Genomic DNA, 13,350 nt, shown 5'->3' with positions numbered 1-13,350 from the left:
ATACTATTATACATTTAGTATATACAAATATACCTACAAAAAGTTTTGGCTGCACCCGTGCACCCACAGAAAAAAAATTCGGTGGAAGCTCCAAAGTTGGGTGCACTAAGGTGCACATGCACCCAGTATTTCGAGCCCTGGGATGGGTTCCTCTTGTGGTTGGTGTGTTTGTTGTGGTTATAGTTCTTGAGTGGTCAGTTGAAGAAGTTGTTTGTGGTGGGGGAAATGCTTGACCCCCTGCAAGGACACGATAGCCAACAATCCTCAGGCCACGCCCACTTTTAATGACCACACCCACTTTTAATTCACCAGAGAAGGGCAACGCCCACTCTTATATAAAAGGGGAAGGTCTACTGAAGGATGGTTCATTCATAGGTCATCCTGATTTTACAACATAGGACAACAGGAAGTTCACTTTTTCTATGAAAACAAGGTCTGAGGGGATTGGCACACAGAGTTAGAGAGTGAATATTGAGACAAATTTGCTGTCGAATCGTTTAAAGATTGTCCTTCAGATAACAGGTGTTTTCTGCTATAGAATAGAGAATCAAATACATGTACATTGTACAACTGGTCACTGTATTTGGAAGATCTGTTCCGTTCTTAAACATTTCAGAGCTACAATATATATGAATGACAAAAACTAAGAATCCATGAAGATGGGAGCATGTTCTTTCAAATGACAACTACAACTATTTCCTGTGACATACTAGTCAGACGAACATCAAATTGGGTTTGGAACCCAATACCTATCAATTTCAAGTCAATTTCGAGTCCTTAGATTCTGAAATTTACATGTTCTTTTTTTTTGTTTCCTCAGTGTGCCTGCCGGAAAGATGGAGTCAAGATCAACATGGACACCTTTGTCAAGAACTTCCAGCCAGACCAGTATGACCAGTGGAAGTCTGGCAAACAGGTCAGTAGTGGTGTTAGTGTTGCAGCTAGGAGGTCACTGCATGGTTGCCAAAAATTTGTAATCATCACGTATGCAGGGCTCAAACTCCTTTTTTCTGCATACCTGTCACTGGTGCATGTACTAAATGGTAGCATGAGAAAAAAACCTACACCAGACAAATTATACCTGTACACCTCTGTCAGAAAAGTTCCTGGAAATAGACCCATTCGACTTTCATGGATCGCATAAACTGCTTTCGTCACAGGGGGGACATTTCGAAAGAACGTCGTTCTAGAACACTGAAATCGAACGTGGCTTGCGCTCGCGGTGTCCCCCCTGGCATATCATTTTTTTACTAAAAGGTAGGTAAGCGTCTATTTTCTTGGTAATATATGCGGAAATGACAGGAAAACAGGCACCAACATTGTATGGTGGCATTCCGTACAACAATTTAAGGTTATTTTGTTCTGTGACGTGTGCAGTTTATGCGATCCATGAAAGGAACTTTCGAAATGTCCCCCCTGTGACGTATATTTCTAGTCAAAATGTCCCCCCTGTGACGTAAGCAGTTTATGCGATCCGTGAAAGTCGAATGGGTCTATTCTATAAACTGGCTCTATGAATGGGTCAAACTGGCAACTGTTTTGAGACCATTTCAATACTTATACTATGTAACATTTCACATAGCCATCAGTACAGCAAACATAAATCGACGCAGATATACCAAGTACCAAGTACACTACATACAGTAACTAGTGCAGGTTAGGTGCAGATAGACATCAGAAATAGTTGGCACAACTCCAATTTTACCTGCAATTATCTGCATAGTCAGTAATCAGTTATCACAGTCAGTGTTATTTTGAACTCCGTGTTATGTATATTTATCATGTCTGTATGTATTTATCACTCCCAGGTTATCTACATCCCTGACGTGGACGGTGCCCACCGCCCCTCCCACAGCCACGAGTCCCTGGGGAAGAGAGTCAGCCCAAACAACGACCAGAGGAAGCGCAAAAACGTGGGGACAACCGCGGCGCGCAGACATCCCATCACACACACTGATAAGGACTGCAAATCAAAGGGTAAAAAGAATCATAATGTTACCTTCAAGCCTACAAAGTTTAACGTATTTTTTAGTAGGGATACGATCCCTGGTGTGAAATATTAAAAGCTGATTCCAAATTGAAAAAATAAATCTTCAAACGTTTGTGGCTGTATCCTGCAATGTCAAAGAGTTTCTAACCTTCTCCCTGCTGCCTAATTCTGTAACCAGCAGAGAATTGGTAGCCAAACAGCTTAATCAGTTACGAAAAGGTCAGAACAAACCCTCAAGAAAAATCAGTGTTAAAGTAATTGTGTAAACACCAACCAACAAAGACCTGTGAAACATGCTCTCATAGCCAGTACTCTGTTGTAGAACACATCACTATAATTTCAACTCACAGATAGCCATCTCTCATTTCTTGAATCTTACATGTCTCCACTTCACGTTTCTCTGTTTATCTTAGATCCCAATGCACCTAAGAAGCGTGGCCGTCCCAAGAAGACAGGTAAGGAGGAAACCAAGACGTCAGCTGAGGTGAAGGTGGAAGTGAAGACAGAGGAAGATGTGCCACCAGCCCTGGTGCCGGAGAGGTTACCCACCATCCAGGAGGAGCTGGAGCAGATCAACAAGGACAAACCTGCGCAGAAGACTGGTGAGGAGAAGTGAACACATCAACAATAGCAGTCCACACAAAATTGGAACCTGCGAGGGATTCAGACAGCGTCCACTATCTTTCATCACTGACTGACAGTCTCAGTCGCTGATGAAAGATGTGAAACCTCTGACTTTTCAGAGAATTAATAGACTGTTGCTTGGCTTATTTTGTATTACATAGAGATACAGTAAGAGATTGTGTAGTCTTGTGGTTAGGGTTGTTGATTTGGAATCCTAAGGTTCTGGGTTTGAATCCCTAGCAGGCCTTGGGAAAGGCACCCAACTCGAGTGTAAATTCATCATTCAAAACCATTCATTTTTTCAAACTGACAGAAACTTCACCCAAACAATGACTGTGATATTAGATACAGTTTTCAACACTTAACCTTGCCTTTTAGACTGATAACAAGACTATCACATCATATTGACAGAAAAGGTGAAGACTGATATTTCGAAACGTTGATGAAGGTTAGACATCCAGGTAATATGATACGCCAAAAAGCAGTCACTCAAGCAACTGGTTATAATTTTGGAAAATCATATCCAGTTGCTTGAGTAACTGCTTTTTGGCATATGATATTTAGAAAGTTAGACATCTAGGTAGAACATAACACAAGACTTGTACCATACAAATCAACACTCTCAGTCGTTGATAGCTGCAGATACTGTCTGAAATGTCTGATCTCAAAGAAATTATTCAGTTGCTTGATTCATTTTTTGTTGTAACTTGAAGACTAACGTTGTTTTTCTGTCTTCCAGAACTAGTGAGGGTGAAGCAGGAGCCAGAAGATGACTTCCCGACCAGACCACAGCCTGTCATCAGCAGTGAGAAACTCATTCTCACTGCCAAGACTAGCCAGGTCAAGGTGGAGTCACAGGAGGAGTGAGTAGTCACTTATCAAGCAGACACTTAGATAGACTGGTTTATTGAGAAAATTGAGAGATTGTTGTTAGTTGGAGTCTGTTAATCATAATTATGATATTGCCACATGGGAAAATTCATCTGCAGGGTGATAGCAACACTGATTTACAGGGTAGAGTAGAGACAGTGAGATCATGAAGTAAGTTGTGAAAAAGCCCAACAATTTTGCTGTTAGAAGAATTCTACTTAGTTTCTATATCAATCCTGTTTGATTTATCCTTAAATTAAACCCTGTTATAGCAACTGCATCTTTACTGGCTTTCATAACATTTGCACAAGTTGTCTGAAATTCTCTACCACCATACGTAAATGTATTTGAGGAAAGTCTGCATTTGCTTTAAAACATATGTTTGTAACAGAATCCCTGTCTGTGACTTTTCCCCACAGCAGAAGCCCTCCAGTCCTGAAGCCAGAAGAGAGACTACCCCCCTTCCTGAAGCGAGAAGACCCCCTTCCTTCCCCAGAACCCCCCAGAAAGAAGCTCTGCGCCGGCAACGGTGCAACGACCCCCAGCAAGGAGCCAGAAATGCCCACGCTGGTTAGTGACAATGAGATTGTCAACATCGTGGAAATCTCGGCGTCAGGGCAGACAGAGTGGCAGGCATCACAGAGCTCCTCTACGTTAGGCATCCCGGTGATTAAGAAGATGAGTAAACCCTTACGGAGGCATCCCATCAGTAAGGCTCCACCCAAGTCACCAACTTCAGTCACCAAGCAGGAGAGCAGTGATGAAGGTAAGGTTGAGAAAAGGAGGAAGAATTTATGATACAAAGTAATGAAGGTAACGCCTTGGGAAAGGCGTATAGATGATTAGAATATTTTCATAACTTTGCTTTAGAAACCTGTAGACATTCTTAACAGCACAATGTTAATAATGCAGTAAATAAGATGGTATGGAACCTTTCTCTCAAGAAAATTTTAGTGCACGTGATTCAGTGATTCTACCTTGCAGTACCACATTGCGGTAGTTTCCAGGCAATTGTCAACTCAAGGTATTGTGCTCTATCCAGACCTGCCCTTTGGTATAGAGTAGAGTCTGGACAAGTGGTAAGCGTTTCACATCTTCCATTGAGATTGTTAATGCTTACATGTATGTTTAAAATCTGAATGTTACAATTTTTCCAGACCTTCCCTTCGGTATAGAGGAGAGCCTTGACACCTGGATGCAGTCCATGGCTGGCCTGTGGGTGTCCAGCCCTCCCAACTTCCCTCTGGAGAAGATGCACAACGATAAGATGGCTAAACTGGACCCTTACTGTGCTGTCTGCGCACTCTTCAAGCCATACAATACGGTGAGATTTGTGTAGTCTTTCAGTCTAGGACATCACAATAAGAACAGAAGTTTACAAAAGCAATAGAGGTTCAAAATGTTCAATAATTCAAAGAAAAACAGTTCAGTCCATGTATGAACAAGTTCTTTTATGATGTTCTGTCTGTACAGTGAGAAATAGCTTACAAAACATGTCCCTATTTTCTTTTTGGAGACAGTAATGTGTTACCTATTGTTAAATACTAGAATCATTTTTCAGAAGCTGTAGTAGATAATATGTACCTTATGTGGTAGAGACTGTCATTCTCGTATAGGACTGCTCAGTCATAGTCGAAGCTGTAGAGCTGTTATCAATTAGGATTTCACCATGGTCAACATTGACTGAAGGAGGCCATATATATTGTTGACTTAATGTAAACGTCCTGTGTTCAAATCTCATACATGATCTATCCCTGTGTACAGGTGCACCCTGATGCTCCCTCTGGCACCAACCCCTACACCTGTCGGCTGCCGCGGCCGGTGGGTTACGCTGCCCGTAGCCTGGTACTGATCCCGGAGCTGTGCTTCGCGGCGTGCTCCGTCAGCCCGTCTCCGCTGGACTCTAACCCCCTCATCGACGCCAACCTCAGGAGCGCTGTGCTCAAGTGTCAGCACTGCAGCCTACAGGTCCACGCAAGTGAGTGGCAATATTTTTTTTGTGTGTGTGTTCTGGCTTACACGTACAGGTACAACCCTCCAGACTGCGACCGTTTTGGTCGCATATGCGACCAAAAATTAAGAAATGCGACTAAACTTGTTACTCTGGTCGCGCACTGCGCGACCGGCAGAGAATCCGCGGTGCGCCTAAATTATTGGCTATAGCGCTGTTAGAGGCAAAAATTTCTTATTTTTTCCCGTAAGAATGTCATATCAATGCCAGGCAAAATCATGTTCATTTGTCAGAAAACCCATTACAAGTCCGTAGATACCATTATCTCGGCAAATAAAGCGGCAAAACAGCTATTTTCCGGCGAAAAAACAAACCCGACACAACCGGGTCGCCATCTTGTTTTCATTTGGTGTGCACTCGCGGCCCGACTCTCGCGAGACTTGATATCCTTATACCATTAGAGGGGTCAGGTGACGAGATCTCGCCTTCAAAACTTGTGCAGTGCAGTGTAGTGCAGTGGACCTAGCGCGACCGGTAGTCATACACGATGTTTCCATCTGGCCTAAATTTGGGGGGAAACCAAGGAGATAAATATCTTTATCAGCCACAAATATTTGATTGTTGGCAAAGTTTGTGTTTGAAAAGAGATCCTCCCTCATGGCCCAGGAGCGTGCGGGATAGGGAAGTTTGGCAATGCGTGACTGATATGATTTTCTACTAGAACTCCTCTAAGGAAAACTTGGGCAGATCGCTGTTGTGCAGACTTTTCATTTGTTCAAAGGTCAACTGAAACTAAGTTGTAGATTGTTTTGATACAGTTGAAGAAATAATTAATATTAATAGCAAAGTTTCAACTCAAGGTATTTAGACATTTGTGTAGCATTATTATTAAATAATTATAGGCAATTCCAAATAGATTCTTCCCCTTGTTTTCTACTCTGTCCTTTTTCCATGAGCTTTTTTTATTGTCTTTTATTTTTTTATGAATTATTTTTGTCAATGAAACTACTTCAGACATGTAGTGTAATACCTGAAAAGTTGTAAAAAATAAAGAAGATTGTCTTCATTGTTGTGGAAAACCTGTACCTTTAAGTTTAATGTTAACAAAATGGTTTGAGTAGCAATGTTAATATTGTTATCTGTTAAGTGTTTTTTTTTCCCAAAAAATAAAAGGATTTCATTGTTGCAATGATAAATGCATAGATATATGTCATTTATATTTTGGGCAAGTGAAAAGTTGGTTCGGGCAAGTGAAAATGACCATGCACTTGCCCAATAGGGTTGGATTTTAGAAAACTTGTCCAACCCTGCAGAGGCCTAGGAGACCGACATATCAGTCAGCCTGGTCTAACGACTGAGATGAAGTGACTTTGAACACATTAAAGACAGTTACTTTTAAAATCATTGTTTGGTCTTTCATTTATCACAATTCTTTTAGTACAAATGGTGAATTTAGATTTTTTTTCTATGATAATGAAAGAATTATTAATTGTCTGCTTAGGTACATTATTGTCTTGGCTTCTAAATTAAAAAGTACTTTGCGCGACCAGATTTTTTGTTTGCGCGCCCAAATGTTTGCCTGCGCGCCTAACTTTTTGAGGCTAGGAGCGCATGCGCTCCTAAGCTAAAAATTTAGTCTGGAGGGTTGAGGTACAAGAAAATAGATGTTTTTCATGTTGTTCATGCCATTCAGTGTTGTTGTATTTTAGGCTGGAAATCAACTGTTACTAGTCAGATGAATGTTAATCCTCTTCCAGTGCCACATGATGATGCAACACAGTTTATACAAACCTAGTCATAGACTCATACATTTACCAATCACCAGTTACTCAACGTATGCATGTTCAAATTTTGACAGAGTGATACTGATGTACTCTGTGTCTGTACAAGTATTGATCTGACCCACTGCATCCTTGTCCTGCAGGCTGTTACGGAGTGTCTGACCCTGAGCTGCACTCTGGACACTGGACCTGCAGCAGGTGTGAGGCAGAAGCCTGGGATGCGGTAAGGAAACACCTTTCTCAAAAATCATGTTCAAGTTCATCATTTGTTTTAACATTCTATTGATTAAAGTAGCCCCAGGAGTATTTTGGGCTGAAAAGTTCCTGAGTTTTCAAAAGCAACCAGGACTTGTACTTATAACATTTTAATGTACATTGGAGGTTCAGAATAGAGTCATCAATTTATCGTAATATCCACTTACATGTACATGACATAAGACTGTGTTACTCCCAGCAATGTTGTCTATATGTAATGTCAGTAATGTCATTTTGTCTTCATCCCCAGTGTATCTGTTTTCCCTTTTCACACCTCCACATTGTCCTTTCCCACTGTATAACTCTATTCAAGTACTAAATGAACCCTTCCTGTATATCCCCAGCAATCTTGCCTGTGTGTAATGTTCCAAGAGGAGCCCTGAACAATTTTCTCCTCATCCCCTAGTGCCTACTATGTTTTCTCTTATCACCCTTTGTTGAGCATGTCTATTCAGTACATGTACAAATGTATTAAAGGATTTTTTCCTGTCTATCCGCAACAATGTTGCCTGTGTGTGATGCGGGGAGGAGCCCTGAACAATTTTCTCCTCATCTCTTAGTGCCTACTATGTTTTCTTTATCACCCTTTGTACATTCGGCACATGTATTAAAAGATTTCTTCCTGTCTATCCCCAGCAATGCTGCCTGTGTGTGATGCGAGGAGGAGCCCTGAAGCCCACCACGACGGGGAGATGGGCCCACATCATCTGTGCCATCGCGGTACAGGAGGTGTCGTTTGAGTCAGTCCAGGCCAGAGGGCCCATCAACATCAGCAAAGTGCCCAACGCCAGGATCAGATTGGTGAGTTTCTGAGCTTTGTTTTCGTAGATAAAGCCTTACCAACCTTGGTTTTGTGTCGACATGTCAGCAAAAAAATTCAGTAAGAGGTCAGTGTACACTGGCAAAAACTCAGTTAACCGTACCAAGGTACAACTGAGGTTTTAAGTAAAGGATTCTGCAAGTTGAATTGTTTTATGTTGGTAACCTTAAAGATCTTGATCCAGGTCTTTTGCCAAATTTGGACACTTATATTTATACCGATGTGCACCCCATTAAAAGATTTTATAAATAACATACAGGTGATTCTGTTAACAAACAAAAGACGTGTTGTGTAACTAGTTTTTGTTAAATAGATAACATGATTAGAACCTAACATGAAGCTTAGGCATTTGAAGAACACGATTTAATTCTCAAATTTTATGTTTCCAGAAATGTTGTTACTGCAAGAAGATCATGAAGAAGGGAGTGAACATGGGGGCGTGTATCCAGTGCTCGGCAGGCAAGTGTGCGCTCTCCTTCCACGTCACGTGCGCGCACGCGGCCGGCATGGCCATGGAGCCGGGAGACTGGCCGTTTTCCGTCTACGTGATTTGCCAGCGCCACACGTGCAACAGGGAACGCGCGCGGAATCGCCCGCTCACCGACATCAGCGTGGGACAGAGCGTCATCGCTAAACACAAGAATGGACGGTGAGTTGGACTTATTTAGCCTGATTACATCACACTTCTAACAGCCCTTTGACAGGACACCTCATGGCCAAGCTTGATGGCCAACACGTCAGGTAAGATAGTGATAGTGAACATCTTTATCTTGTTGATTTATGCATATCCAGAGACCCACTGTAAAACTGCCATGCCACAGAGATGAGCCACCCTCCCTCCCTCACAATCCGGTTTAGTGTCAGTTGTTCCCCATCTTCCGAGGGTTAGATGTGCTTGCACTGCAATGCACGGCTTGATGGATAAATAAAACAGAAATATTGATAATAGATCAAATTTTTTTTCAGGGCCAGTTGGCTTTTACAGATACTGAAGACAGTTAGAATATCAACCTCAGCTTACTGAATAATTACCTCAGCTTACTGAATAATTACTTTGTTGTGAATGTATGAATGAATCAGTGAAAGAATGAGTAAATATCTTGTTTCTTTCTTCCCTAGGTACTACCAGTGCCAGGTGATTGGGCTGACCTCTCAGACGTTCTTCGAGGTGAACTTTGACGACGGGTCATACAGCAACAACCTGTTCCCGCAGGACATCGAGAGCCACAACTGTGAGAGGGACGGCCCGCCCATGGAGGGCACGCCCGTCACGGTGAGTTTTTATTTTTTTTTTTTTTCACATAAAAAGAAGCACATCATGCAGTAATTGCCAACACAAAAAAAACATGCAGGCAAAACCAGAAAACTAGTGTTTGTTTTGCTGGCTTCCCCTAAAAATTTGAAGCTTTTTTTTTTAGAGTTGGCAAGTCTCAGTCCTCTTCTATTAATACGTATCACTGTAAAGGTGTGTGATTCTGTGAAGCATAACCAAACACCTGATCTTGATTTTGATTTTGATAGCCTTTAAATGCTGTCAGCCATAATAATGTTAGATACTGGAATCAGATCAAAGCAATGGTCTCAAAGATATTATCCAGAAACTTACTGTGATTACAAATACTTGATCCCTTCATGAAAATAATGAACTTGAAAATAATGAACTTGTTCAAGTTGAAGGGATCATTGAATTAATATTATGTTAAACTGCATGCAATGCATTTTGTCCACATGGGCATGAATGTGCAATTAAACATCATTGCCATTGTCATTATACATGATATGAAATATTTCTGACCTAACTTGTTGCTGTGTTACTCCCTCCAGGTGCGTTGGACAGATGGGATCCTGTACAACGCTGTGTTTGTCGGCTACAGCACAGTCACCATGTACCAGGTCGAGTTCGAAGACGGGTCCCAGCTCACCGTCAAGAGGGAAGACGTCTACACCGAAGACGAAGACCTTCCAAGGAGGGTGCGGTCTCGCCTGGTAAGGACGCAGGGTCAAGGTCACGTAGTCCCAAGGTCAACCTCGGAGCAGACGTTAAGTAGCAATGGAGCGACGGGGTTCACGAAAACTGGCGGTCCGCTGAGACCTGCTACTACTAATTTCCAGTCAGATGCAATGGGGGGTTGGGATAACATGATGGTTCCTAGTAGTATGGAGCCATCAAGTGCAAGATATAGGGAGGTAGGGTCTAGCAGATCAGGCAGAAGGAGCTACGGGTCTGTGGAAGAAAGCATGAGTTCTGTGTACGGCAGTCAGAACGCCATACAGCAGAGTGTAGTGAGTGGAGCAGGGTTTAGTTTCACGTCTGAGAGTGACCCAACATCAATGGGCCGCATGTCCAGCCATGTAGGGTTTGGATCAGGAATGGGGCAGCAGCAGTCGGGGTTGGGGATGGTGAACAGTGCGGTGTTCGGATCAGGGCCAGTGTTCTACCAGCCGTCGTTCCTGGGGTTCCAGTACTACCCACAGCAAATGGAGAGACTAGAGGCCCCCCACCAGCCTGTGCCAGGCTACTACGGTTCGGAGCTGTCCCCACATCTCATGGAGCTGTATGCCATGGTGCCAGATGCACAGTCTTCAGGGCAGGGCAGGAAGTGATTCATTCTTACACACTCTATAGCTTTATAAGTTTCACATTAAGTTTCACAAACACTGGGCAGGCAGCACTGAAATGATTTTATGGATGACATCTTCTAGACACCTCAAATCTGATACAAGAGTCAAGATTTGGCTTGTTCTTTCAGAAGACATTCTAGATCATGTGTTCTCATTTCGGAAGGTTTTGTGACATGTCACATTTTGTGATTGATTTTATAAGGAGCTGACTGTGACTTCTCAAGACTCAACTTGTTATCATGGTGCAAGCATTGTTGTTGATCACTGGCTATCATTCAAGGACAAAGATACATTTGTAACAGGACAAAATCTTTGCAGAAGTAGATGTCGATGTCATCCATAAAATCACATTAGTGTTGCCTCAGCATACAGTAATCACCAGGCAACAGTAAACATCCAAAAGTACACATCCTGATTTCTGTAAAGCTTCTCTTGCATGTTGATGTTTCAAACAGTTGCAGTGAAGCTTTTTACATCTTTTTTGAAGTAAAAAAACACCCTTTTGCTCAGGAATGTACCCAAGACATTATGGCACAGTCTACCTAAAAAGTCTTAAGAAAACGTGCATCTCGAATAGTACTCCTCTCTGACTTTACGTCGACTAAGCAAATGATGAAGAGAAATGTATGTAAATATATGTGTGTGTGGTGTCATTAGTGTGTAACAAGTAGATCGTTGGAGCTTATAAATAATGCCTTAAAGCTAAGTATAAGGATAGTTGTTAACCTGAATATTATCATGAGCAAGAATTGAAAACATTGTATTCATCAGTGTCCATATTGCTGTAGTGGATTTTTCTTTACCAAATATGTTGAAGAGGGATTTGAATTAGACTTGTTAGTTCAAGTGGCTGTGATTGACTTATTTTTATCTTGAAATTCATTATTTATTTTGCAAAGTCCTGTATTATTATCATTATTGTGAGAACCTGTAAGGTTACCGATTTGTGTTGCATTGTGCATTATATGTAAGGTACATGTATCTATTATAATTGATGTTGTGAATTTCAGTAATGATTATTTTTGTGTAATTATGGCTTTTGGGGATAGAAAAAACAATGCCTTACTGCTAATCATGCATGCATGTACGCTTGGCTATTGGCAAAGTTTGGGGTATTTCTGCACAAGCTACTCAGTGCTTTCCTTTTTAATATTCATTTCCTGGTCTGTATGTCTTACATACAAGTGTCAACCACTGACCAATGAAATATTATTGGATTTTCATTGCTGTTGGCCAGTACCCAATGAGGTTCAAGGATTTGCCTTCCCCTGCTGTGATTGGTGCATTACTCAACCAATCGGTATGCCCTTGTCTTGCCACAAAATGGAGTGTGAGCCAAGCAGGTAAAGTACTGTATGTAGCAAATGTGTCAGAAATACCCTGAACTTATGGTCCCTTTGTGTATAGCAGACATCAGTTCAAAGACATGATCGTATCCAACTTCTTTCAAATTACCTGCAGATCTTTTTTGTGAAAGTATGTGTCTTTGGCTTCTGGAAGGTGAAATACAAAAGATGGTTTGCAGTGGAGGATCTGTTAGTTCCTGAACAAAATCAAAATTTTTGTTCCTTTGTGGTAGTATATGATTTTTTTAGCAGGAGATGGTGAAGTGCTGGTTTTCTCACATGTTGCCTTCCAGTCCTTTCAGAAATACAACAGAACTAGCCATAAATTCAGTGTTTTTCTTGCAGTTTCCTGCAGTACCATTTCATGTTGCTCATACAGAAATTACAGATTCAGCACTCCCACTGGCCCTGGTTTGACGTCCACAGTGGTTTCCACTAAAAAAAGGACGTTTAAAACAGAATCATCAAAATTTGAGAGTGATTTTGTTAGGACTAGGTTAACTTACATACAGGAAGTGAGGATAGGTGAGTGGACAGGGAAGGAAGGTGACCAAATTTGCCCTCTTTTTTTCCGTTTTCTGCAGTCCACGGCCACAGACATGAGGCATGACATCTTCTACGCAGCGGATCTCGTAGAAAGCAAGCGACCTCGTGTTGCCAACACGCGATATTCCTGGAGCCCAGGCGCCGCTGAATTCACTAGCTGAGGGACCCCGTAGCTCAGAAAAAGTGCCGTAAGCTCTCTGTGAAAATCAGAACCCAAAAGAATTCTCATAAGCAAAGCTATAGAGTATGATTTCCACACAGTTGATTGGTTGGATTTGAGTTTGTTGCAGTGACTTGACTTGATCCAAAGATGATTCTTGTTTTTGTTTTTTGGATTTGACGATGATGTTGATTGAACCTGATGTCTGTTAGACCAAGCTAAGAAGCTCAAAGTACAGTCTTACCCTGTTCCATTGGTAGGTTAGCAATCTAGACTTTGTATGTGTAGTGAAGTGGCTGCTGTAGTTAAACCTTCTGCACTGTTATGTTATGTATGGTGATGTCTGGTATCTGCCTGTATGTTCTTCATGCTGCTGCACGTGATG

General features: G+C 41.8%; 1 protein-coding gene across 1 annotated transcript in view; it reads left to right on the top strand.

Annotated features, from left to right (window-relative positions):
• Positions 1–10,927, top strand: part of LOC109483524 (lysine-specific demethylase 4B-like) — a 34,546-nt gene extending 23,619 nt beyond the window's left edge. Inside the window, exons 11-22 of the mRNA XM_019786557.1 lie at positions 821–916; positions 1,809–1,977; positions 2,404–2,592; positions 3,354–3,477; positions 3,904–4,250; positions 4,642–4,808; positions 5,249–5,462; positions 7,360–7,439; positions 8,108–8,272; positions 8,681–8,940; positions 9,411–9,564; positions 10,116–10,927. Coding sequence (XP_019642116.1) covers positions 821–916; positions 1,809–1,977; positions 2,404–2,592; positions 3,354–3,477; positions 3,904–4,250; positions 4,642–4,808; positions 5,249–5,462; positions 7,360–7,439; positions 8,108–8,272; positions 8,681–8,940; positions 9,411–9,564; positions 10,116–10,895 — 2,745 coding nt within the window. The 3' untranslated portion in view covers positions 10,896–10,927. The remainder of the gene's footprint in view (positions 1–820; positions 917–1,808; positions 1,978–2,403; positions 2,593–3,353; positions 3,478–3,903; positions 4,251–4,641; positions 4,809–5,248; positions 5,463–7,359; positions 7,440–8,107; positions 8,273–8,680; positions 8,941–9,410; positions 9,565–10,115) is intronic.
• The last annotated feature ends 2,423 nt before the right edge of the window (positions 10,928–13,350 follow it).

This window comes from Branchiostoma belcheri, unplaced genomic scaffold, assembly GCF_001625305.1.
Source record: "Branchiostoma belcheri isolate BF01 breed outbred unplaced genomic scaffold, Haploidv18h27 scaffold65, whole genome shotgun sequence".
Classification (NCBI taxonomy): domain Eukaryota; kingdom Metazoa; phylum Chordata; class Leptocardii; order Amphioxiformes; family Branchiostomatidae; genus Branchiostoma; species Branchiostoma belcheri.
The sequence above is the reverse complement of the archived record's forward strand: the minus strand, read 5'-3'. Positions and strand labels throughout refer to the sequence as shown.